At 47.3% G+C, this 27,352-nt stretch overlaps 1 protein-coding gene across 1 annotated transcript; it reads right to left on the bottom strand.

The window, feature by feature from the left end:
- YWHAG (tyrosine 3-monooxygenase/tryptophan 5-monooxygenase activation protein gamma) lies at window positions 1–27,352 on the bottom strand. Its single transcript, XM_066635816.1, has 2 exons — window positions 27,013–27,352; window positions 1–723 (listed from the first exon to the last, which is right to left on the bottom strand). The coding sequence occupies exons 1-2, from the start codon at window positions 27,097–27,099 to the stop codon at window positions 67–69; spliced, it is 744 nt and encodes a 247-aa protein (XP_066491913.1). The 5' UTR covers window positions 27,100–27,352; the 3' UTR covers window positions 1–66.

Here is a 27,352-nt window from a genome sequence, read left to right as displayed (position 1 = left end):
GGTGGGAAAAAAAATGAAGACTGCAGTGGTAGCATCGGTGCGCGGCTGCCAGTCCGTCAGAGGGGCCTAGTTGTTGCCTTCACCGCCGTCGTCGTCTTGCTGGTCGCTTGTCCAGAGCGTTAGGTTATCACGGAGCAGCTGCATGATGAGTGTCGAGTCCTTGTAGGAATCCTCATTGAGGGTGTCCAGCTCAGCAATGGCGTCATCGAAAGCCGTCTTGGCCAGGTGGCACGCCTGCTCGGGGGCGTTCTGGATCTCGTAGTAGAAAACCGAGTAGTTAAGCGCCAGGCCGAGCCGGATGGGGTGAGTCGGCTGCATGTGCTCCTTGCTGATCTCATGGGCTTCGCTGTAGGCCTTCTCGGAGGACTCCACCACGGTCGCCCTTTTCTCACCCGTGGCCACCTCGGCCAGGTAGCGGTAGTAATCCCCTTTCATCTTGAGGTAGAAGACTTTGCTCTCGTACTGGGTCTCGCTGCAGTTCTTGATCAGGTAGTTGTCAAGCAGGCTGAGGACATCCTGGCACACCGCCTCCAACTCCTTCTCAATCTTCTCGCGGTAAGCCCTCACCATCTCAATCTTCTTCTCATTGCCGTCGGCTGAAGTCTTCTGCTCAATGCTGCTTATGACGCGCCATGAAGAGCGGCGCGCTCCAACCACATTTTTGTAGGCCACCGACAGAAGGTTCCTTTCTTCGTTGGAGAGAGGCTCATTCAGCTCCGTCACCTGCATGAGAAAGAGGGGAAAAATGTGCTTGAGTTAAGACTTTGCTATCCACTATGACACATGTCGGCCTAAATGCCCCAACATTAATGACACTAAGCAACGTTTCCAGATAATTTTTACTCTGCTAGCAGAATTCTTGTCAGAATGGAACAGGAGACTGGAGAATGGGGACAATGGCGATGACACACACAGAAGAATGGAGCAGAGTTTTGCAGTTCTAGGGAACAAGCCGTTGCGTGCAGTTGCATGGAGTTGCTTGCTCCAACACACCAGGTTTGTTTTGGATTTTAAAAGAGAGATGACAGTCCTAAGCAGCTAAGAAGTTTTACCTTCTTGATAGGAAAATATCCATATCTTTCTTTTCAGTTCAGACACTGGTTTCCTTAAGTTCACAAAGGTATCTCATGCAAAAGGCAGGCTCCAACGTGAAAGTGGCAGAAGTCCATGCAATATATCACCAGCAATTATCACTTTTTAATTCTGGTGACCAGCAGGGAAAGTCAATAGATGCCACCACTGAGGATGCTTTACCCTTTCAACCACAACCAGAAACTGCTTTCTTAAAGGCTATCAGTAAAGGAGGGAAACAAGGAGTGCCCCCCTTGAGAATAGATGCCAGACATTGTCTTGGGCTCAAAGGCAGCACCTGTCCCATGAATGGAGGGACTGCTAGACGCACACACCTGACCCGCTTGCTCCACCTTGCTGGGCAGCAGATACAGAAGGGATGCAATTTTCCTGAGGAACCAGAAACAAGGAAGGCAAGCCTCACTTACCACTTGACACACCTGTTAGCTACCAAGCGCAGCCAAAATGTGTGGACCCAAGATATGGGGACATAGACGCAAACAGGAAGCAGCAGCAGTTCGTGTCTGCATTTGACAGATTATCTTACAATGCTGGGTGGATGGAAGATTCTTGAGGGAACAAAGCCCAGAACTAGAGGAGAACCTCAGCCAGGCCACAGAGTAAGTACAAGAGAAATGTACATAGGAAGGGGAGAGAGCAAACCGTTAGCAGGGATGAAGCCTGAACATGAAGATCCTACGTGGGAGAAATGAGAGCTCTCCAGAGAGCAGGCAGGTGGAGAAACATTTAAAGACTGCCAAGGTCAAAGAGCACAAAACCAAGTTACTTTGAGTTCTGCAGGAGATGCTGCTGATTGCTTGTCAAGTTGCTCTCTACAAGATACAAGAAGAACCTGCCCTTTGAGATTCTCAGGAACTCGAGTTCTGCCTTCAACCAGTGTTCTGCTGCACAGTAGCAGAGTAGCTGGACAATTTCTAGGACTAACAACAAAGAGCGACAAGGTTTCATGGCGCCGCAGTCATCCAGGCTATACGGTGCTATGTGCTAGGCAGATCACAACCGAAGTAGGAGCCACTAAGCTTCTAGGCAAGCATCACATGGGATTTGGCCAATATGCTGCCAAGGTCTTAAAGGAGGGATGAAAACCAAGTGACTGCCCCAAACATGCCGACAAAGCACACCGATCCAGGTCATCACCCAGAAAGGAAGCAAGGCCCACTGGCATGCAGGTTACATTGCTGGTGTGCAGAAGTGTTCAGTGTGCATTTGAAAAACAGGGCTGCTCAGGGAACACACATTCAATGGGGAAGCAAGGGGGAGGCACTGCAAGGTGCACATGCTGGCAGGACCCCCTCCCCTCCAATAGGTGCCATGAAGTATTACACGGAATATTTTAATACTGCTTTTCTAACCCCCCAAAGTTCAGACGTCTCCACAGCAAGAGAGATGAGAAAACGGCTTCCTGCCCCAAGGGGACGCCCCATCTAAAGATGGGGAGGTTGACCCCAGTAAACACATGGAGAATATGCTCTGTTGGAGTGAATAGAGGCAGCTCTTCTCCATGAGAGGGATAGGTCAGTGTTGAGAGGAACTGGTTGATGCCTATTCCAGAAGCTGCACCTAGCATTAGGCAGTGGACGAAGCCACCTCTGCATGGGGAAGACCCGGCAGCGTAGAAAGGCATGGCCATATTGACAAATATGTGTGCAGCACTTCCAAGCATTCACAGCACTCCATATGCATGATCTGGTAATCCATACATCAACCCTGTCAGTTAAGCATTCCCACCCCCACACTGCAGCTGGAGAAGACAGAGGGTCCTGCTGCAGGGCGCCTAGTGTGAGTTCATGGCAGAGCAAAGATCCAAATCAGGGAAGTCCTGGAGCACCGCACTATACCAGAATCTAACTGGCTACCACAGTCAACCGAGGGGAGCTGCCAGGCCCTGGTATGCTCCGCACCACAGCCAGAGAAAAACCATGCTACATCCCTGCAGGAGCTGGCCCACCCACACACTTTCTGCAGGGCCAAGAAGGCTGCCCTCTTCCAGCATTCCGAACGGTCCAGGGCATCCACGACCAAATCTGCAGCGATGACTTGGCAACCCAGAGTCAAGGTTGCATGTACTTCCCTTTGCATTCCTAATCAGCGCCAGACATCAGCAGAGACGGGCGGGGCTGCTGCAGCCTCCAGCTAGAGCACAGAGATAGGATCGCGGAGATGACAAGGCAAATGAAGATCATATTCGAGAATGTCACTCTCCCCCTCCGGTAACTCCACACACAGCATCGCTCTCTATTTTGGGCCATGGAGCAATTACTCTTTTGATAATTTGCTTCAGACAGCACTGCAGGAAGCTATTCAGAGCTTTCTTTGGACTTATTTTAACTGGGTAGCCATAAACATTGCTTCAAGGGGACATCTGAGTCTCTTGGTGGTTGCCCCAAGACTTGCCATCTGGCAAGAGCAAGCTTGCAATTTGTGTAGCTTGCCTGCATGAGAAGGGGTGCACATGCTTTAGGTGGACACATCCTGGTTTTATGAAGTAATCATCATGTGTTCCCCCCTCCCCCCCCCAAGTCCCTGGCCACACAGAGTGACAAACAAATTGGTGGCATTTCTGAAAGAGCTCAGGATCTCCTAATTTTGCCATAATGCTAAGCAAGACTCCAGAAGCAGGACTCAAGTATAGGCCAGTTATCCCGGCAAGTGAGCGTTCCTAGCCAGTTTCCTGGCTCTTGAAAAAAGCCACCTTTGGTAAGTGCTACAAGTTACCAACCTATAAACAGATTTTGATGCACTTCTCATCAGGCTCCCAAGAATGACAGGACTCTCTGCCTTGCTTCCTGGGGAGGGGGACATGAAGGAAAGGGTATCTGAGGATCTTCCTCCTCCTATGAGACTCACCCCATCCCTAGAAGCAATGCATGTGCCACTGCTGGCTAAGACTGAGTTGTGGCAGGGCCTTCTCTAGGGTGGTGCCACAGTCTTCCCTGTTAGACCAAGAGCTGCAACCTCCCCCCATCCCCGCTGACCTTTCGACAGACTTCTTTTCATCGTCCCTTTTCACGCTAGCTTTCTTCAGTAAATTGATTTTTGTGCTTCCTGTTATTTTATTGTCCTGTTTTACTTGATTAGGTTTATTGTATTTTTATGCTTTTAAGTCTTATTGGCTGCCTTGGAAAGAAGGGGAAAGGCAGGATATAAATTTTTAAAAATAAGTGCCTCATGAAACATGGGTATTGCCTCTTAAGACAAACGGATTGGCAGTGGATGAAAGAAGGGCTTCATACTCTTCTCCCATCAGCATCCAGGAATCATGGCTCATATATTAACACCACTCAGTTTAAGGGCCTTTTTTCCCTACCCAGACAGGCCCTCTTAAGACAGACATTTCATCAGAATTAACAAGAGCAATCCACCCATTCTCACTCCACCCATGACCCAACAAAAAAATAGTGTATTTTTTATGCTTATCCTGGCATGAAGTGCAACAGAAAAAGTGACAAGCCCAAGATGCAAACTCAGTGTTGGTGCACAAGCTGGACTCCAAAGGAGCTGCAATTCAGCAGAGCAGTACATACTCTGCAAGCAGAAGTGACTCATTTTGTGGTTTTATTTTTTGGCCCCAAGTTCACAAACAGACCCCAAAAGGGTCTGAGCCGCATGTGACAAACCAGAGAAGAGATCATGGGAGGTGCATAACTCAAAATATCAACCCCATGTGCAACAGCTGTGAAGGTAGCAAATGCCCTGCTAAGGGTCATTAGGAAAGGAATTATGAAAGTTGCTAATGTAACATTGCCCCTATACAAATCTGTGGTGCAGCCCCATCTGGAAACCCTGTGTATAGTTGGTACAAAAGATAGCAACTAAAATGACCAGAGGGCTGAAGCACCTTCCTTAGGAGAAAAGGTTATACTCTGGAAGGTTTTTTACTACAGAAAAGGGGGACACATGATGAAGACTTATTAAATGATGCATAGTGTGGGGAGAGAGGGGGATAAGAGTTTCCTTCAATACAGGAAACTAGGAGTCAACTAAAAGAACCAGTCAGGACACACAGAAGGAGGGACTTTACAAGTGAAAGTGTAGAATTTGGGTGGTAAAGGTCACACAATGGCTTTAAAGGAGAGCTGGACACTCATGGAGGAGAGGTCTGTCATCGACTCCTACACACCACCTCCAGTTCGGGTAGCAGGAGGCCTCTAAACACTAGCTGTGGACAGCAATGGTGGGGGAGGCATAGGCTTCTTTCTTGCTGATGGGCTTCCCAGAAACAGCTAGTGGGCCAGCATGTAATGGAAGGGTGAATGAGAAAGACCTTTGCCTGATGGAGCAGGGCTTTTCCTATGCCAGCCAACAGTTTGATCCCCAAAATCTACAGTTCAAGGAAGATCTCAAGTAAGAAGGGTTGGGAAAGACTTTTCTGCCTAAAGCTTTGGTTAACCACCAGTCAGAGGGGACAGTATGATGCCAAATGGATACCAACAGAATGTGCACTCAGCACACTTGGTTGGGGGGGGGGGAGAAGGGAACGTTCAGCACTATTTCTGTCTTTTCAGCTGTTTACCCCCCCACTCTGGCCCAATTATCCCCCGAGTCTATCAAGATTTACTATTGTGAAAGGTAACTCAATCCTCGTGTCAGCAGAGCCTTCTTGGACCAACCCCACCTGCCTAACAAAGCGGATAAGCACCAAGTGAGGCTCCTGCTGCTTCTGCCTTCAAAAGAGGGTGCTGGACTCTCGCTGGGACTGTGACAGCAGTGAGTGCTTTGATTTTTGGGCTTCTTTGAGTGCAGCGTCATTCAAGACAGCCAACAAGGAGGTTGATTTTGAGTGATTGTTTTCGACCCATTTTCGGTATCCAGTCAACTTCAATTATAAGCACCTCTCCATCAGATTTAACGCTAATATGGCGAAAACGCAAAGTCCGAAAGTTTTCTTTATCACAAAATGTCAGCAATTCTGTGAATAGAAAAATGTCTCCAATGTCATTGCTTTGGTCTCCCAATTCCCCCAAACAATTTTCCCCCTTAAGTACTGCAAGTCTCTTGGGGTCAATACTTTTTTCCTGACATGCATGGGGGGAAAAAAAATACTTCGGCACATCCTAATTGGTAGGGGAAGATGGAATATAAATATTATAAATAAATGCTTTCTTCCAGGACGCTAGGAGAAATATTAGCATCTCTGCCAAGTACCAGACTGACCACAGGAGCTCGCATGAACCTATCCTCTCAGAGACTGCGACGATCAACACCTGTTCTGCGTTCCTCCATCTCTTTAGGTGCAGTTGGCAGGCACAGGGGACGAGATGGCAACGAGACTTTGGGACGCCCTATCGAGGAAAGGCAGCGGTGACTTTACTGGTTTTTACTAGCAAGCAGAGACTTAGCTCAGTATCTCAGAAGCTATGCTATCAAGAAACCCAAGGTCAAATCTCATGAACCAATAAAGTGGCTTTGGGCAAGATTCTATCTCTCCCTCTCTCTCTCTGCTTTGGTCTTCCCCATCTATAGTATAGGAACAAGGTTGTTGCATGCATCTATGCAAATGCAATGTGTTATCTAATGTATAATGAAGACTAAATTAAGTCTTCAACCTCGAGGCTTTAATGGTCCAACTGCAACACTTGCATTTTATTGGTATTGCTGTTACACATATTGTATTGTGTAGTTTTATTTTTCAAAGTCACTCACAGTCCCTTTTAGAAACATGGATTGAATTTAAAAAATAGAAATGGCTACATATGTGTCTCATGCCAGTCTAAAGCCCAAAGCATGGATAAGGCCAGCCAGAATCTAACTTCAGTGCTATAGGCACACCACTGACCTGTGGCAAGTGAAGAAGACTCGGGGGGGTTTCAACATAAAGTGATTGCACCAAAAATAACAGGCGTTTCAAGAAACCACCATGCAACTCCCGAAGCCAAGCCTTCCACAAGTGTAACGCTGCTCTGCTTTAGACATTTTGCCATCCAACTGACATTTCTTCAGCAACAATACATTTGTCTGACATAGCAGAAAAGCTATACAAGTCAAATCACAGATTCATGGGATTCAATCAGGAGTTAAGCCCCAAACTGTTAAGATTCGACATAAGGAGCTTTGGAGGAAGTAGTCAAACCTGGCACCACAATCTTGCAATTTAATCTTTCACGCTGGACCAACGTGATGGTCCGAATGCTAAGACAGTCATAGTGATCTTGTTACCAGCAGGGATGCCAGCTCCTGTTTCAGGAACTATTACAGTTGCAACTGCCTGCTTACACACCCTCTTCTGCCCTTCCTCAAACAAGCTGATCAGGAAGTGAGCAACTTTGGAAGCCATTTAGACTCACTGCCTCAACAGTCATGCTGAGAGCAAGTTCCCCCTCCCCACTCCAGCAGGCACACCTCAAGGGCCCCCAGTTCTCACCACATGTGCAATTTCTTGCAGATCCTTTTGACAGCCTTTAAAAGAAGCCTCAGTGAGTTCTGTAGGGCAATTAAATGTATGTTCTGTGAACCTGCTTCTAGCAACAAATGAAATTACCAAAAAACAATTCCAGAAAACAGCTCCTCCATTTGCACTCTGTCTCACAACAGCTGCTCTTGCTGGTGCTGTTCAGATGGTAGGGAAGTGGAACTGTTTTATATTTATATGTTAATTTAAAAATATAACCACAATCACCCCAACACCTCAAGTATTTAAATTCCAAAAATGAAGTTAAACATTTAGCGGTTAGTGTTAGACCAAAACATATAGTGGTTCGTGTTAGAACAGCATTTCTCAACCTCTGTCTCCTGCAGTACCACTTTGCACGGTTCATTTATTGAAAGTGCCACTAGAAGTAACTGGTGGTGTCAATGCCAGTTACTTCCAGATTGGGAGACCAGATGTGATGCAACACACACTGGTAGGGGCAGATGGGCAGGTGGGAAGGCTTTTCCAAGCACATGAAAAGCACATGCTGGAGCTCTGTCCTCCTAGCTGAGCCTCCTACTGCTGCTTGTCACATTGCATTGCTGGTCTTGCTGCCAGGCAGTGGGGGTCCTGTGAGTACAAATATCATTGGTTGAGAAACAATGTGTTAGACCAATACCAGAAATACCTAGGTTCACATCCCTGCTCAGCGCCAATGCACACTGGATGGCCTTGGTCAGTTATACTACATCCCTACCCAGTTCCATTTCTGGAGGTCTGTACAGAAATTGAAATGCACCTAGGCTGAAACTGTCAGCTCTTGCTGGCTCACTGCTCTCACACTGGCGCAGAAGTGCCACAAAGGACGCACTGCGTCTGCACAAAAGCACCAACACAGACTTCCGCATTTCAGACAGTTGCAACTTGGATATACGGCACTCAGGAAGCCAGTGTACTCTCTCTTGGCTAACCTATATTGCTGAGTGCAGCTCAACTGGGTTGGGGGAAAGCCACGGGTGCTGCTCCAAGCTTCCTGAATGAAAGGTGGGATAAAACAAAATGAATTCTTTATTATAGAGGTGGATGAAAACTTATTTTTTCACGGATTTTGGTGTTTTCCAAAGTTAGAAGTGCAGAAAGCAGCGTTCTGTTTTTATCCCAAGGGTGCATTTTTATAAATTGTAATTATAAATTATAATCACTTTTAAAGTGATTCTATGTAGATTATAATGAAAAATGTACGTGATATAGATGGTATAGTGTTAGCGGATTCAGACACATGCATGTAGAGATGTTAGAGAAAGATGTTAGAAAAATGCACCTCTAACAAACTACCAAGACTCAACAGTTGCAGATCCGAATAAAGCTGCAACCCAACCAAGTAACCAAAATGTAGCCTGGTTGTATGGAGGGACCTTAGCTCAGTGGCCAAGCCCGGTTTAAATCCTGGCCTATCCCATCAAGGCTGATCAAGTCCGTTGTCTGAGATAGAGAGCTGCTGCCAGTCAGTGCCAACAACCCTGGGATGAAGAATAAGACTGGCTCTGGCAAGCAGCAGCAAGGCAATGCTCTCTGCAAACAGTGAACCTACTCAGCAAGCACCACCCGGCTAGTCTCACACTGATCCTCAACTCCCAGGCTCCTCAAAAGAGCCTTCCCTGCCAAAAGACAGCAAACTGATTAGGTGGGGTGGGGTGTGGCCATTCTACTCAGAGCGGACTGCCAGCTGCAGGGGACCTACAAGAGATACCACTGCTCTGCATCTGGCCTGGCCACTATCCAGGACAGAAATTCTGGGTTACAGACGTAGCACAAAAATTCCAGTGTTGGGGAAGAACCATATCAAGTTGCTCCGTTGGCTGCGGTCGACCTTATTCACTAGGTTGGCCATTATAATCTCTTCTCAGCAGACTCCAGAGCGCACAAGGTCACCTCCTGGCCTACCTCCCGGCATCCATTCTGAAGCAGGCTTCAAGGTGATGAGATCAGCTGTTCCCCAAAGCTTCCTGCTAACGCTGGAGGCGGGAGCATCAGTCGGAGGCTTTTCACATCGCCTCTCAGATGCACACCAAGAGTCCAAAAGGCAGCTCTCCTCCTCTGATCGTTTGGACGTGGGTTGAAAGATTCAGCTATGCACTCTGCAGGACTTGCACGGCAGACACTTTTGCAGGATCCTTCATGGATGGGCAGGGCAGCTCATCTGGACTGCCATTTTTAGATTGTGAGCCCCTTGGAATAGGAGTGTTGAAATGTCAAAAATGTTCCTTAGCCCACCAGATAGAGCGGGTTATAATAAAAAAAGCCAAGTCCATCCTTACTTGTTTCTGCATGTTGCAGTAAACTGGGATTTGCTACTGAACCATAAGCAGCAAGGGACTGAACTGAAGCGTACAAGGAAAAGAGGAAGCATGAAAGACAAAGTTGGTTCACTATGGCTTGGTGTCATCCATCTGAACAATATCACTAATGACCTTCAACTCTTATAAAATGACTTCTGCTCCTTCCAAGCCTAAATTACTCGACTGGGAAACGGAGCATTTGCAACCCCACTGCACCTACCACAGAAATCTCTATTTCAGAATCCCCACCCCCCACCCCAGCACAAAGTTCAGGGCACACTTGTGATTCTTCTCCAGCATTTTCTAGATACCATTAGCTAACAGAATGAGTTTTAAACAAAAAGAATGCAAAACAGAATGGGTTGACCACCAAGTTGAAGGCCTCAATGTTCTGCTGCCCTGCATCACAAGAACACACCAAAATGACCACTTGAAATGTTATTCAAAACACTTGGACATTTGCCTCTTCTACCCCCAAAACTGTAACTGTATTTTCTCCCTCACATCCCATCCCTTTATGAGCTTCGCTTCTTAGCTTTCTTAGGCATCCCATCCCACCAGCCACATTTTTGGGGTCCACCAATGTGAGTTCAAGGTTCTAGTCTGGCGAGCTCATTGTAACACCTCTCCCAGCCAAGACAGATAGGGTGGGACCAAGACAACTAGTAACAGACTTGCAAGGCAGTCAGGAGCCACATGCTTGGGAAACAAGATGGTCACAATTCCACAAGTCTGGGCTAACCACAAGTTTTGCCTATGCAGGCAAGGTAAGAGTCTTGCCTTCAGCCCTTCTGAAGGTAATCTTATTGCCTTAAAGGAAGCCTTCATTCAAGCTATAAATGTGATCTGCGGAGGACCATGACTCAGCGGCAGAGCACCTGCTGGACATGCAGAAGGCCTTCAGGTCAATCCTGACATTACCTCTAGGTGAAGCTGGAAAATACCGACCAGCAGTCAGAGAAAATGGTACAGAACTGGATGGACCAAGGGTCTAACTCAGGCAGCTGCCTAGGCTCAAGTGCCTTTCTAAAAAGGAAGGAGCATCTCACAAGATTCTCGCTCTTCTAATGACATCCTTTCACGCAAAGAATGGCACTGTAGGCAGCACCTGCTACGATCAATACAGTGTATTACAGTATGACAATCAATGTAGCTTTGCAAATTCGGGAGGATCTTCTTCAGCATTAATTCTTACAGGCAGCCGGACCCTAGGAACTAGTGAACATTCCATCCCGTTACACCAAGCTTCAGCACCAGAGCTTCAGTCACACACCTGCCTAGCATGAAGCAAGTCTCAGGCAGAGCTGGGAAAAGACTCTTCTGTAAGTACTGGGGAGCTGCTGCCAGTCCAGTGTAGATCAGGCTGCACAGTGTAGATGAGGCCAAGGAGCTTCCTCAGTACAACACACACTGGGTAGAAGCAACCAGCCCTCCCGAGAAATGCAGAGAATCTCACACTGACTATTTTTGCTCAGAGCAGTGTAAGGTCTGCTCGAGATAGAAAAACCAGCACCTGAAGAACTTCGGAGCAGAGACAGGAGTGAGTCAGAGGCAGGCATGTAGATGATTCTCACTAGCCTCCAATCCAATGAACTGCAAGGTTTCTCCCAGAATGACAGAGTTCCTATCAATGACAACCATCTGGGGTTATTCTTAAGGAATGCTAAGCCCTGCGCTAATCAGCATCATTGTCCTAGAAAGAGCAGAAATGCAGCTCTTCACTCCCCATGAAAGGTGGAAGCAGAGCACTCTCTCACAGAGCATGACCTATAATACTAAGAAGTCTATCAGTGCACAGAGCTCTTTACCCAGAAGTTGACAGGCCCCTGTCCTGAGGGGCTTGCAAGCTAGGTATTGGTTCAAGAGGGAGGGAGGGCTGACCAGGAGGCAGCATATGCCATTGTTCCCATATGGTGCTTAGCTACAATGTGGGAGGGAACTACAGTGTACTGCCAAAGTCTTCACAGAAAAGGAAGATTTTCAGAAGGGATTTGAAGGTGATGAGTGAGGAAGCTGCCCATGTGTGTTCTAAGCATATGGGTCACAATTAGTCATGTTATGCAAAGTTTGGCCATTGGTCCATCTCGCTCAGTATTAGATCTACTATTCATAGATCGATGGTCAGGTCACATCTGGAGAACTGTGTCCAGTTCCAGTTACCACATCTCAAAAAGGATATAGTGGAACTGGAGAAGGTGCAGAAGAGAGTGACCAAATGATCAGTAGGCTGGGGCACCTCCCTCACCAGGAAAGGCTACTGCATGTGGGGTTCTTCAGTCTAGAAAAAAGTCTGATTGAGACCCATAAAATTATGCATGGGACGGATAGAGGAAAGTTATTTTCCCTTTTGCACAACACCAGAAGCAGGGGTCATCTACTCAAAGTGACTGGTGGAAGAGTCAGAACAGACAGGAGAAAAGACTTCTTTACCTAGCACTTAATCTGTGGAATGCCCAGCCACAGGATGTTGGGACAGCACTTGGCCCAGATGCATTTAAAGAGGGATTAGACAGATTTATGGAAGAAAAGTTCATCGCGGGTAACTCATGATGACAATATGCAACCTCAGGGTTTTAGAGTTAGCCTCTCTGAATGCCAGGTGCAAGAGAATAGCAACAGGATATAGGTCGCTTGTGGTCTTGCATGCTAGCAGAGACATCTGGTGGGCCACTGAGATACAGGAAGCAGGACTAAATGGGCTCTTGGCCTGTTCCAGAAGGTCTCTTACATCTGCCTGGATCAAGACAGCCTCTGAGTTTCAGACAAGAGCGACTCTCAGCCCTTCTAAGAAGTTTTCTTTTCCTGCAACATGTCAGCAGGGCTACAACCTCCACTTCTAAATCCAGAAGGCACATCAAAGTCAGGGCAAGCGGAATCAACTTCAAGCCTTTCACCATGATCCAGGCATGAAAGTGGGGGGGGGGGGCATGTTCAACAGATGAAGTAAAAAAAAATGACAAGAGTTCCTCAAGCAGGGGCCATGAGGGGAGCAGAATTCACAAGCAAGTCAATTACCAAGTCCCTGTGTTCCCACACTCTTAGGTGACCAGGAACAACTAGTCAAAGATCCTTGCTTCTAACATGATGGAACATAGGGTCAACCTACTTGAAGGACTTTGAGCCTCTCAGGTCCCTTAGGCCTAGCTGAGAGAAATCAGAGACACATGTGGTGCGCTTTAGCCAAAGAGTTCCTTCAAGCTCCCACATTTGTCTAGACAAATTCCCTAAAAATACTCTGGCTTTTACTCAACTCTCATCTGATGTTTTATTGTGGTCATGACTTATAATTGACCAAGTTTTCTTGTTTTAGCTGACACACACACTTTGATTAGCAAATATGACAGATATAAACTGCAAATTGTTTTATGTTTTACAGATTTGAATTTGAAAAAAAGCATGTACCTATATAACCATGATAGAGTGTGAATGTCGGTCAACTTCATGGCCAAATGAGGGTTTGAACCCAGGCTTCTCCATCCAAATCCAACTCCTTCCACTAAACCAGAAAATGTACAAAAGTGGGTCATGCTGAATTTGTAACATTTGGATAAGATGGGATTAATATTTATTCATGAACTAATAAGCACTTTTTAAAAACTAGTGGGTGTAAAGAATTGCATACAAAAAAGAAAGCCATGGAAAAGCTTGCCTGAATAGAAAAATGATCATCATTTCTGTCTTAATGATTCAGAAAACGCTGAAGAGATTCAGGGGGAAGGCCAACATTTCGACTCTGCAAATTTCGCAGAAAAATAAAAGCTAAAAGATTCCCGCAGACCTGGAGTCTCTCCTCTGTCTTTGAACTATTAAAAGCAAATCTGTATCACTAAACAAGGCCCCTCCCCCCACGGCTCCATAATGCAGTTAGTCAGTTCTCCAAACTTAGCCCTTGCTTCACTGCTCTAGGAAAGTGTCCCGTGGCATTTAATTACATCTGATCTAGCCAACCCACCCTAGAATTCTACATGACCTCATTGAAGGCTTTCATTTGGAAGCTGCTAGATGAGTTAAGGAGAGATTCTACTTTTCCAGAAACGTGCATGGCAAGAATGACATCCTATTCTATATAGGTATATAAATACCTGTATTATTATTATTCTGCGGGGTGGGACAAGGGGGTAGCAAAATCAAGTTTGTAACATGCAACACAACACCAAGGGTCATAATATCCTGTGAATAATGTAAGCACCACACACTCACACATGCATACTTATTTTCCAGTACCATTCTGAAGTTGTCCATTACTGAAGAAACTTCACTGGCCAGTTATTGCCAATTTTCCCACATTCCTAAAAAACATGCTGAGCCATAAACTGTGTAAAAGCAAGAAATATTCAGTCGGTCTTACAAGCACTCCAGTGGTAGAGCACTGGAGTGTGCCTACAAACTGAAGAGAACCAAAGGTCACCTAAAATTGCCCACCACCACCACCCTTCTTCACAGTGCCCAATATCTGCTGATAGCAAAAGAAAAGCTGGAGGAAGGGGAGAGAAGCAGAGGTCTGCAGAAGTTAAGGAAAGTACTACAGAAAGCTAAGCTGTGGCAAGTTAAGGGGAATGTGCCTTAGCCACAAATTAAGAGGATTGTGGCTCTGGAGTGCAATGGTCATTCTACTGGTCAAAAACCAAGGCTAGACTACTGTAATGCATTTCGCAGAGGGCTATGGGCCCTCCAGAAGCTGATGAAAAATGCAGTAGCTCAGCACCCTAGATATGCGATGTCGTATAGTAGTTAGAAGCTTAGGCCCAGGCCAGACAAGACTCACTGAGAGCACAATCCTAACCCCTTATGTCAGTGCTTTCCAGGTGACATCAGGGCAATGCAGCTCTGAGGTAAGGGAACAAACATTCCCTTACTTTGAGGAGGCCTCCATGAGTGACACCCAACTGCAGGATGCAGCACAAGTCTCACTGGCATTGCTATGCCAGTGCTGGAAAGCACTGACATAAGGGGTTAGGATTACGCCCTGAATCATGGAACGCACTGGAGGATCCCATCAATCTCTGATGAGCCTCACTGGGTAACTGCAAAAACGGGGGGGGGGGGGGTCAGTCAACCTGAGCAAACTGGAAGAACAGGATGCAGACAACATAGTAGTACTATGTAGGATCTTCAGAGTGATGGTGCCAATTCTTTGGAATGTCTGTCCCAGTGAAGTTAACCAATAATCAATGTGTGCTTTTAGGTCACATGCCAAAACTCTCCTATTTAAGCAGGCTTTTGAATACCCAAGCATACTGAATTTTAGCTAGATGCTTTCAGTCCTGCAATTTGATTGTAATAGTCAAGCTTACTTATGTAAGCTGGGGCCTGCAACCCAATATTATTGTTGATTATTTCAAATCAGTGACATGAACTTCAGCCCCCTGTTGCCAGGCCTTGGAGCTCCTGTCCATGCGCTCTCTGGATACTGTCCCCCAAGTTTTCCCAATCCAGCCATTTCCTCTGAATCATCCTACTAACTCTTTCCTGCAACTCATCTGTTCCCAGCAAGCAGGTACCTTCACATCTCTGCCCCTTCCTTTCCTACCCCTCCCCACATTTGGTACATGTCTTTTAGCATGCCCTATTGCCTGCACTGGCCCCTCCGTAGGATTCGTGCAGCTCAGACAGTGGCAAGCAGAGATCCTTATGCCTGCACCACCCCCAGGGGCATTAGGAACACTCTCCTGATCTGTCACATTCTTTTTCACCATCACATGACCTCAGGGCTTTCACACACACAATTTTAATCATCCAAAACTCCTGTAATTTTAACAAAGGTGGGGCATAACAGCTGGCAGAAACTGGTCCCACATCAGCTCATGTTTTAGCTACCATCCTACAAATTTGGGAAATCAAAGAAGAGAAGAATCAAAGAAGTTTACGTACAAGTGGCAGCGTTCTCAGTCACCATGGTCCAAACAAAGACTTCTGACTGCTGGCAACATCCTTTGCAGGATGGACTTGTGATGATTCATGTGGCTGACCTCATGAGACTGATGGGAAGCTTTAAAGCTTGAAAGGCACACCCTGTTCTGCCCTGAAATCCTTTTCACCAAGGTGGTGCTTCCAAGCCATTTCTCCCCAGCACAGCAGTAGCCAGATGCAACAAGGGCAAGGAGGCCTAGATCACGTGGCCTGCAACTCTTAGGCCACTTAGGTAAGGTTTGGGGCAGTTCATTCCAAGCTCAGTGGAGGAACAGCAAAATACAAACAAAGTTGGGAGGCCGATTTCTGAAAGACAAGCTATCCAAAGACTGGAGACCAGGTGCTGGGAGATATACACAGGATGCAGCCTCTTTGCTGAAACTAAGCAGTTCTGAGAGTGGCCAGCCTGGATGGGAGGCCACCTGGGTCAGCCGAGGTCAGCCACCTTGAGTTCCCTGCTGGTGGGAAGGCAGGAGAGCAGCATAATAAAATTAAGTCTGGAGTTTTCATCACCATGAGCATGTTGCAAGCAATCAAGCACCTCCTCAAGACCGTTATATGCCTCTCATGCTCCCTCGGGATTGGGGACAGCTCCTTCTCTCCCTCAAGGGGGGGGGGAATGGGCCTTTTCATTGAGAAAAAAGGGCTACTAAGAAGGAACAGGAAGGAAGTCTACAAAGTGAGACACAGAGAGAAACAGAGATGCTTTTCACACTCTCTATTAATTGTCCCAGTCAGGCGACAAAACTGCTGGGCAGCAGATTCAAGACAACATTAAGTACTTCTTCACATGATCAGTGGCATTTATGAAACTCAGTGCCACAAGATGTGGGAATAGCTATTGGCATAGATGGTATTCAAAGGAGATTCAAGAAGGTGACAGAGAACTAGTCTAGCTACTGCTATTAGCCCTGGCAGCTAAATGAAATCTCCATGTTCAGAGGCAGCCAGTAGCCAGCCATGTTCAGCCAGCCATGTTCAGAGGCCACCTGGATACCAGGTGGTGGGGAGCAGAGCAGTTGCCTTCATGCAGGCATCCATCTGGCGCCTCTCCAGATGCAGACAGCCTAAAGTCCAGCCCTGGCATCCCCAGAAAGGGCTAGGAAAAGAACTTTTTGGCCTGTATGGAATCCTGGAGAGTCTATGCAGACAACCGGTGAGACAGGTGGACCAATGGTCTCACTTGGCTGAAGGAAGCTTCCCAAGCTGCACATTCACTTCAGATATGTTGTTGAAGCGATAGACTGCGCACTGCTGCTACTGAAGAGAACAGAAGGCACCCACAAGCACCTGCACACTCAGGGGCTTACAATATTAAAAACCCACAAATACCACCTAACTGTATTAGCACAAAGTGCTTTTCAATTGCCATTGAAAGCCCTCTGGAAATTTCAGTTGGTGTGAGATGCAGCTACCCACGAGACAATCAGAGGAAGACAAAAGGCTTATGTCTTGCTGCCATTTTGGCGGTATTGGCTACATGTGCATTTCTGGGCATGATTCAAATTGCTGGCATCTACCTTTAAAGCCTTACACAATTCAGAGCCAAGATACCTGAAGAACTGCCTTCCTCCATAGGAACAGATGAAGCCATCCATGACTTCACTAGGCATTTGTCACCCACCCACCTTTCCTCTTTCTAAGAAGACCTAGAGCAGTGATTTTCAACCTTTTTCATCTCATGGCACACTGACAAGGCACTAAAATGGTCAAGGCACATCACCAGGTTTTCGACAATTGACAAGGTACACCATCTTGTACACAAGGTACACCATGGGGGCTCACATCTCCCACTGGCCCTATTAATAAATGATCTTCCCCCAAATTGCTGTGGCACACCTGCGGATGACTCGTGACACAACAGTGTGCCACAGCACAGTAGTTGAAAATGGCTGACCTAGAGGCAACTCACATTTGGAGCACAACACAGTTCTTTCCACTTCTCCCCCCCCCCCCAACACAGAAGCAGCTGCGAAAACCTTGTGGGGCAGGAAAGTGGTGTTTAAGGTCACAGGAAGAGGCTCTCTGGGACACCTTTTGACCTTCTACTGGCAGAAATAGGCAAGAGGCCTTCTCAGCAGTAGATCCCACAAGGAGAAATTTGGTGTCTTCTCAGATGCTGAAGACCTTGTTCTCTGCACAGGCATTTGCCGAGTCTTTATCTGTAACACTGATGTTTTGTTCCTTATAGCCTTGAATTTTTTTGGATTGCTGTTCCTTCATTTTTACAAGGCATCTGAATGATTTTTATCATGCTGTAGTTCACCTTCAGTTCCTAAAAGGGGGGGAAGGCAGGATAGTAACTTCCTGAGCACTAATAAGCCAGCTCATTCACTGAAAGTCCAGTCTCAGCACTCAGGAACCAGGTTCCAGGTGCTTGCATGTCTGAACCCGCTGAAGCGCACCTCCTCTTGTCAGTTTGAGCTCCCTCCTCCCTCTGGCACCCACCACTACAGCTGCCTGTGATTTAACTCTTCAGCCAGCCTCTCTACACTTTGTGGCAACATCGCCATCACCTCCTCTTGGTCTGTGGACAGGAGCTTCCATCAGAGACTGCATGTGTCTAAATGGAACAATTAGCACATGCCTAAAATGTCCATGAGAAGCTGCTCCATTGCAGTTTTTGTCAATAGTGTTGCGTGTTCAAGGATTTCATTCAGTAGATGCTAGAGATTAAGACTGAGCAAAAGTAACTAGTACCAAGACAGCTTTACCTGCTCCATGGAGATATTCCAATAGGAATCCTTTGCCATTCTCATTCAAGCATGGACTCAAATGACTCATAGCAAGGAATAATTTTATATATATCCCATGCAGAATGGGCCAACGACTGACACAGTAGCAGACAGTTTCCTATCTACTCTTAGACAGAGGTTCAAACTTTTCAGGCAAAAGGGCTGGATTTTGGGCAAAGACATCTTGGTTGAACTTCCAGGTTGACAAGCTCACAGAAGTGGCTGCACAGAGCTCAGCCTGGGAGATTAAGAGCAGCAGCAGAGGGACTCTGTGAGCCTGTGCAGGTGGCTCTGCCAGACCCGGCTGCATGGCAAACTGGGCAGGAGGCTTCACCAAGCTCCATGTAGGCCAGAACCAGCCCTGCAGGTCATAGGTTGCCAATCCTGCTGTAAGAGATAAATATTCTACTTAAGCAGCAGCTAAACATGTATGAAGCTGACACTGATTCACCTCACTGAATGCTGTCCACACTCATTGGCATCAGCTCTCCAGGGTTTCAGAAAGGTGTCTCACTCAGCCCAACCTAGAGATGCTGCCAGGGCTTAAAGGGGACCTCCTACATGCAAAGCTCAAACTATACCACTACCGTACAGCCCCTTCCAGCTACAGTTTTCCACTGCTTTCTGTTTTCCTGGACTGACTGCAACAGAATGATCCTAAACATGCTAATTCATTAGTTAACTGAATTATATGCATAGGAGAAAGGAGGACCAGCAAGTCCCACCACTCTTCCATGATTGAGAGCAGGGATGGATAAACTTCAGCAGGTGCTGAAATTCCCTCTTCTATACAATTGTTAAAGGTCCAAGATCTCTAAAGTTGCAAGTCTGCCCACCTAATCAAGAAAATACGTAGTTTAGACGCAAGAACCCGTTGCCTCAGTACCAGAGTACTAGAACATCACATACTTATAAACACAAGCTGGGAAGCCGGAATAGCCAAGAGCTACTATGCACAGAACACCATAATTGGGAGGAAGCTGAATGTCATCTGGTTCAGCATTTATCAAAGATTGGAGCCTCCACATCAAACACCCTCAACTGATCAGGCCGTATCCTGCAGCCCATCATAAGAACAACGTAAAAGCACCAAAGATACTTGCAGACAAAGAAAGATTTAAGTGAAACCTGCAGAGCATAACCTTAAACACACAAATTGTGGCTCGCAGGCTTCAACTGTGGCAAAAACATTCGACATAAGAACATAAGAACAGCCCCGCTGGATCAGGCCATAGGCCCATCTAGTCCAGCTTCTTGTATCTCACAGTGGCCCACCAAATGCCCCAGAGAATGTGTTTGCATCCTATTAATCTTTCAACAAGGAGTGCTGAGGAAGAATCATTGGGCTGGAACCAAAGAATGGTGACCAGTAGGGGGAAAAAATGCTAGTGCTGTTCATCATATGCTTGTGAAAGTGTGTGCAAAAGTTCACCAATGCTATACAATAAGTGGATTCTCAAGTAGTTTTGATTCTATTTGCAAAAGACATTCACAGGCTCTTCCACAACTGAGAGCACATCTTTGGATTCCATTTCACTTTTCCTCTGTAACATTCATGTAGAGCAACCATTTCATGAATGGAAGATACTTTCCACATGCAAGGGCACTTCTAGAACCAACGAGCCACTTTTTTAAAAAACCTTCAAGGCATTCGATGAGCACCCTCCCCCAATCTCCCATTTAAACCTCTGGGTTCATTTGGTCAGTGCATCTACAATGCAGTTAGCGTGTATGTGTACATTTCCCTGGAATTAGCAGTTACTCATATCCAAACACTAAGTTCCTTAAACTTGATTGCGAGCAGAGCAGAACTCACCCTCCCTATCAAGGAAATACAGTGTTCAAACATGTGATGCTGACAAGTGAATGGAATGAATCATCAGAACATGCGATCACGCTCTTACTACTAGCTCACTTCATTCTTCAAACAGAGGGCTCTTGTCTGTCTGTGCTGAGCTTCTAGAAAGATGGCCCATTTTCCAACTCACTGCCCTTTCAGAACTTCTATTAAGGTAGGCTGCAGCTCTTTATTGTGTTATCTTGGCCTACACAGCAAGTTATTCAGGATGCAATGAACAACAGGTAGAAACATGACCCAAAGAGCACCATTGGTTGTTCCCATCCCCAGTAGGAAGAAACGTATTCCTTCCAAGCTAGCATATTCTACCAACAGACATATAAAATCCATTGAAGGGACAACCACTCATTGGAAAAGGTCTTGTTTCTTGGGAAGGACCCAAGTTCAATCTCAGGCAGCATCTTCATGCTGGGGGGGGGAGGCTTGCCTCTCCCCCTGATCAGCCCTCCACACCATCTAGGTCACAATCGCTCTTGCAGTAAGGTTTCTACTCCACTCAGTTCTTCAGCTGAAACTAAAACTTGAAGATTGACAGCTGTCAATCAACTCAGGAGCTTCTCTGGCAGAACCTACAATTCAGAAAAGGACAACTGAGAAATCCTGCCCAGCCCCAGGGCTGCTCACCTGCAGGGTATGTTATTTCTCGACTTAAGAGAAGCGAGGAGATGTAAAGGGCAAGGCCGCTGATCTATCTTTGTGAAGCTCTCGCACTGTTGCAGTACGGTGCATTAAAGGTCACTTGTAACATCACACTGGGCCCTAATGCTATTATTACCTTTGGGACACTTGGTTAGAAGGAGACGTTTAAAAAGGTTTTGCGGCACTTCACGTCCCCAAAAAAAGAAGAAAAAATGAATCGCTTTCCCTCATGCAGAGCAGGAAAATGGTGCAGTGCCTTTGGGAGGCAGGCTGGCTCCACTGAGATTTGTGGCTGAAACAGAGAGCTTTCCAGTTCCGGGAAGGCTGGCTAAGTCTTAATTGCCATATGGCCTAAAGGGCACCAAGATTTGTCTGATTTGACTAGATGAAATGAAATCGCATTGGGAGGGGAAGGAAAGCAGAACTGCCCACATGAAGAAGGTCCAGGTCTCACACCTGGCCTCTCTAGGCAGGCCTGAGAAAGACCCAAAGAGCTGCTGCTCCCAGTCACTGTTGAGCTCTATGAATTGATGCTCAGATGCCAAAGAAGGCAGCTTCGTACAACTTGGCCCAAGTCACAGAAAACGACATATGCCATTCCAAGCACACTTTTCTGGAAATAAGCCCCACTGAATGCAACAGGACTTGCTTCAGAGCAGATCCGAATAGGATAGCACTGAGCCTAATTTAACCTGGGACCTTTAGTGGTCAAGCACATACATTGCATGCTGAACAGCTGCTCCCCTAACAGGCTGAGTTTTGAAGGCGTGTCAAGACAAGGCCCAACCCCTTGAAGGGGAGCAGAGTCCTGGTCATCACAACATTTTGGTTGGACATCAAAGTCAGTCAGAATGTACTCATTCCCAGGTAAAAGAAAATGTTGCCTAACCTACTGTATATCCTACTCTTCAGAAGAAATCTTAATCAGATCAAATAATCATGAGAAAGGGAAAATAAGAGTCCCTAGGCTCTTGATGCTCATCCCATGAACAGGAGTTCCAACTAAAAGGGTGGGGGAGCACCCATCTCTGCAACTCTGCTGCAGCTAATGGGTATTGATCCTGCAATAGGCTGCATCTATGATGGCCACAAATCTGACCTAAGAGTAGCACACCAAAGCATCCATTTCAGCAATGGCTTAAGTCATCCTGCCGAAGGAGCAAGGGTTGGATTCCCAAACCTTAAAAGTAGACCTTCCATTGCTAAGTTATTCCTACCCAAACCACAGACAAAGAACAGCTTTGGGGCTCTGGGAAGGAACTGGGGCTCCCAACATGTTTCCGTTCTTTTCTCCTGACAAAGGGACCTCTTCATACAGCTGCATACTGCACTAATCTCAGGCACAAACTTCACGCTCAAAGCTTTAAAAAGGGGTATCTACTCCACTCAGAACAAGACATGGAAAACTCCACCCCTGTAGACTGTCAAGATGATACTCTGGGGTATGCACTTTAAGACATCTTGATTGTCATTCCACTCAAGGGAAGATGCGGTATTGGAATCATAGGCCAAAGAAGCACCCTAGCCAACAGCCAAAGCTGTTTAGACTGTGAATGATATTTTGCAAACACCCCAAAAGATTTCTAAGCAACAAGGAATACAGGAGGGTGCATGTGGTCATCCTATATTAGCACTTGAATCTGCCTTGGGCTGAGTCAGACCCTTGATCCATTTACCTCCACATCAGGCAGTGGCTCTCCCAGATTTGTAAAAATCACATATATTCTTCATACTAATACTGACAGGTAACAGTCTATCCCCACTCAACCTACAGATGTCACAGATGGCATCTGGGTCCTCTGGCATACAAAGCACATGCTCCATCTCTTATTTATGGATACTCTAATGCAATATGAAGCTGTTTTCTACTGAGTCAGATCACCAAAGCTCAAGACTGTCTGGGAGCAGCTCTCCTAATTTCAGGCAGGGTTCTTTCCAAGTCTACCTAGAGATGCCAGGAACTGAACCAGGAACCTCCTGCATATAAAGCAAGTGTTCCACAAAAGAGAATGGTTCATGGCAGTAAGGTCCCTACAGACTCACCTGGACATACTATATTTGGCCAGCTAGCACATGCAGCAAAGCCCCCAAGAGCAGTCACATTCCCAAGTCACCATTTCTGTAGGTTACATACCCAGAGATTAATGCATTGTCTTGTTGGTGAGTCTGATTCAAGAAGACAGTGTGCCCCCACCACCATTTTGTGTAGGACTCATCTTCCATAAAACCATCGTGCAGGTGCCCATGCCAGCCAGCTTACAGTCATTCAAGTAATCATAAACTGCAGTCAGGATACAGGTTAGAAATCCTGGCTATATTAGAATGTGGATGCATTTTAGCTGTAGTTACAGGAAATCACTTCTCAGTCAATGATAAAAAGCATCAAACAAGAATAAACTAACTGCAAAAGGGAGGAAATCTGCAATATAGACAATTGGAAAGATGTGATGCATTCACTGTGAAAGCACAGGCTGATGAGGCTTTTAACAAACATCTGTTTGTTGGGACATGAACGCCAATCTCATTTCAATCACTACACTTCCACTTTTGCATTACCTTGGACAAATGCCATTTGTATGCTCTCTGCTACCACCTGGGTGCATTGCAGCTTCTATTGTTACGTGTGACATCATCAGGTTGCTACGGAAAAGAGTGCGAGGTCATAAGTCTCCCACACAGCTGGAATTGGCGGGGGGGGGGAGAAGGTGAGGAAAATGGAGTGGGATATCATCAAGAGGAAGGTTGTATGAGAGATCGAGGCAGCCATGCCCAGTCTGTTAAGATCGATTTGCAATGTCACTTCTAAGTAGAACACTGTGGGTAACAATCCAAACCTTCTTCCTAACCCTAGGAAGAGGCAGGGACTATCAGAGAGCCAGATGCTAATGACTGAACTGGGTCACTCTCCTCTCTCAAGCCACTGTTTAAAAAGAGATTGCGGTTCCTACATCTCACTCCCCGCAGAAATACTCTTCCACCTTTTTAAAAAAATGAATGAAGCACTAATCTTGCTACAGGACACTTGGGAAAAAGCAACAAGGGTAACCAGGAAGAATAAAATAGGGCATGTGGCTCGTAATGCGCAGCCTACATTTGTACCCCAGATGTACCTGGGGAGACTGTTCCAAGCCAAAAGCACCAACTGGCATCAAATCATAATGCAGAGATGGACAGTCAAATATTAACACAGCTGCATCACACCAGCCCGCTTGCTCCTCACCCCCATCCCATTTAAATTGCTTGCTGCTTCTTCCTCGGCTCTTAAGCAAGCTCTGGCGATTTCATCTGCTTGATAAATGCAAGGTTATGACAAAATGGTGCAATCAGAGGGGGAGAGAGAGAGAAAGAACAGCATCCCAGGCAGACTGCGACAATTCTGGATCAGTATTCACTATTCATCCAAGAGGGAGGACACCCGGGCTCGCCTTAAAGGCTCAGACCTGACTAACAAGGCAAATATAAAGAGCCGTTCTCCCCTTTAAAGCAAGCAACCCCTCCCCTCTCTCCACCCAGTCTAGTCTCTCTGCAATATGACAAACGCAGAATCTTCTGGAATGACTTGATACTGCCTCCCACGAGCGCTTTGTTTGCAAGATCAGAGCAAAGATTTTGTTTGTTTGTTTTAACTTGGTGGTGTGTTAAAAGGGATTAGGCTGGCAAAAAATAAAATTATCTTAAATGTTACAAATCAGAACTCTGTGCTACGGCTATTTAAAAATATCTATCAACACCCTGGCTTAACACTGAGCAAGTTGTCAAACCAGCATTGTTTAAAAAACCTAACCTAGTAAGAATTAAGGCCCATAACTAGTGATGAAACGATTTGGTTTCCTAAATGCTGGGACTTGCTCTTGGAAGAAGCCTAAAAGGAGGTGATCTGGGAGTGGACAGCAAGAGGCAGCCCAAGAAAAGGATTTGAACCGGGTTAACCTACATCTTCTAGATTCCACTGACATTTCTCCCTGTGCCTTGTCCATGCCCTCCCCCCAGAGAAAGTAAGTCTTAAACAGGGGATGGACGATTTTACAGCTTATCAAGATTCTGTTTTTACTGGTCGAAAGCACAGATCTTCCTACAAAAGATGGCTCACTGACCTGTCAAAAGACACATTAAGGGAGGAGGCGGTAGATGACTGTGGGTGGGGCTGCCTGTAGGGGTAGAGGGTGGACACTCTCTCGGAATTAAATGGCAGGCAGGCAAAGGCACCGCCCAAACACACCAGAAGGAGGGAGGGAGAAAGGAGAAAATAAGGAGTGTAGCATCCAGTCATTATTTCCAAGGAGAACCTTCCAAAATTCCTCCTGTCTCCATCAGACAGGAACCCGGAGGCAGCAGTGTGGGCCACTCCATGGACCCACACCCACAAATAGCCCAGAGACTCCCCCCCCCCGCCACCTTACAGCTATGGAGAATCCATTATGACTAGGCCCAGCAATAGAGCAGAATAAAAAGGAGAGTCATCATCCCATCAAAAAGACAAGCAAACTGGACAAAGAAAATGAGGAGGGCCGTGACACCACCAGATGTCCAAAAGCAACAGAAGCTTTGGCGGCACAGGGAGCCCTGGGTAGACTGGACTGGGGGACAGAAAAAGCTGGTGCCCCAGCAACTGGAAACCCCCCCCCCCCGCACCTTGACACTCCTTTTGAAGTTACAGGAGCATACAAGCCTGTCCTATTCCGAGTCCTGGCCCTTGGGCAGTTCCCCAAGGGCTTCAGGCAGGAGTCTACCCAGCCCCAGCTGGAGATGCTGCCAGGGACCGAACCCAGCACCACGGAACACCAAAACCAGCCCCCACACACATTCCGTTGTCCCAAGGGGGCCCAAATGCCAGATATTTCAAGATGCAAGTTGGGGGGGGGGGAGCAGGCCAACTGGATCCTAAAGAGAGGAATGGTACACTGGTAAGAGCATAAAAGGAGCCAGAGAGGAAGAGTGGTTGCTGCCCCAGGACAGGAAAGTATTGCTTCAATATGTGTAGGGATGGGTAGGTGTTGGCACCCAAGAAAGCATATTTAAGTGGTCAAGAAAAAAATGTTTTTTTTAATGTGGGGGAGAGAGAAAAGTGAACATGGGGAAGATTCAGCCTCAGGGAGGGGCATTTCCCAGGAACTCTAGAGGGAGGGGAAGGGTGGAGAAGCCTGCTCATTGCCCAGTGGACAGATACACCAAGCCCAGGGAGGGGCATGTGCTCCTGGAGGGGGTCAAAAAGTCCTCACTCTACCATTATTCCGAGAACCTTTCATTGCTTTTTCCGATCCTCCAAGCAAAGGGTGTTTGAACCACGAAACCGCATCCAAATGCTTATGGGGAGGGGGCATGCGCCTGCATGTGCTGCAGAAACTGGGGGGGGCTTCCAAGTGACATCTGCCCCAGGGAGGGGCATTTGGCTGGAGACACGTGTGCTGCAAAGAAAGGCGAGCGAGAGCCAAGGACGGGAACATACGTCTGGGGTAGAAGAAGACACCAACAAGGACGGATGATGGGGGGGCACGATGACTGCTACTGTGCCCCCTCAAACTTCCCCCAAAGGACCAATTTCCTGGGGGGGGGGAAGATATTCATCACAAGGAGGGCTTTATCCTCTAGTCATTGTGCTTGGGAAGCCTGAAAGCCAAATAAAGTGAAGTGAACAGGGGCTAATAAAAGAAACACCCTCCCCCCAACTCTTAATTTTCTTGTGGGGGGGTCAGAAGAGAAAAAGGACATTTCACCTCCCCAAGACCCCATCTCACCCCCTCCCCTCAGAATACAATGCCCCCCACACATGCCCTCAGGAGGCCAATGCCCCAGAGCCCCCCAAGCGACTCTCTCCTCCCCCAAGACCCTAATATGTGCCCCTCCCCCCAGAGAGCCCCATCATGGGGGGCATTAGAAGAGAAAAAGGATGTCCCCCTCCCAGAAGCCCCCATCATCTCACTCCCCTCAGAAGCCCCCACACACAAAGCCCCCCGCCCCCAGGAGACCAGCGCCCCCAACATTTGCCCCCACTGAGGACAATGACCCCCCAGGACTGGATTTCCTCAGCCCCCAGGGTCTCCTCCCCCAGAGCCCCACCCCCCGCAGGGGTCCTGCCTGGGGGGCACTCACGTTCTTCATGGCGGCCGCCATGTCGTCGTATCTCTCGGCTTGCTCGGCCAGCCGGGCTTTCTGCACCAGCTGCTCGCGGTCCACCATCTTGACGAGCCTGGGGGGCTTCGGGGGGCGCCGGGCTTCCTCTCTGGGGCGGGCGGGGGGTTCCTTCCCTCTTGCGCTCCCGACCGCGCACTGAAAGGGGGGCGCGCCGAGGGCGAGAAACAGAGAAACCCGCACACGGAAAGCGAGGCGCGCGGCTGCGTCTCTCCCTCTCTCCGCAGGGCGACCCTCGCTCGCTCGCGCGCGCGCCGCTCTCGCTCTGACGGTTGCGGCGTCTGGAGTGGCGAGTAGCGGC

This window comes from Tiliqua scincoides, chromosome 8, assembly GCF_035046505.1.
Source record: "Tiliqua scincoides isolate rTilSci1 chromosome 8, rTilSci1.hap2, whole genome shotgun sequence".
NCBI classification, from domain to species: domain Eukaryota; kingdom Metazoa; phylum Chordata; class Lepidosauria; order Squamata; family Scincidae; genus Tiliqua; species Tiliqua scincoides.
Note: the sequence above shows the minus strand (reverse complement) of the source record. Positions and strands in the feature narration are given on the sequence as shown.

What these genes read in the sequence shown, in the direction of transcription:
- YWHAG (XM_066635816.1), bottom strand. Translation starts at nt 27,099, where the DNA reads ATGGTGGACCGCGAGCAGCTGGTGCAGAAAGCCCGGCTGGCCGAGCAA. An exon ending in TGGCGGCCGCCATGAAGAAC is followed by an intron (nt 724 to 27,012) that starts GTGAGTGCCCCC and finishes TTTCTCATGCAG; the next exon opens with GTGACGGAGCTGAATGAGCC.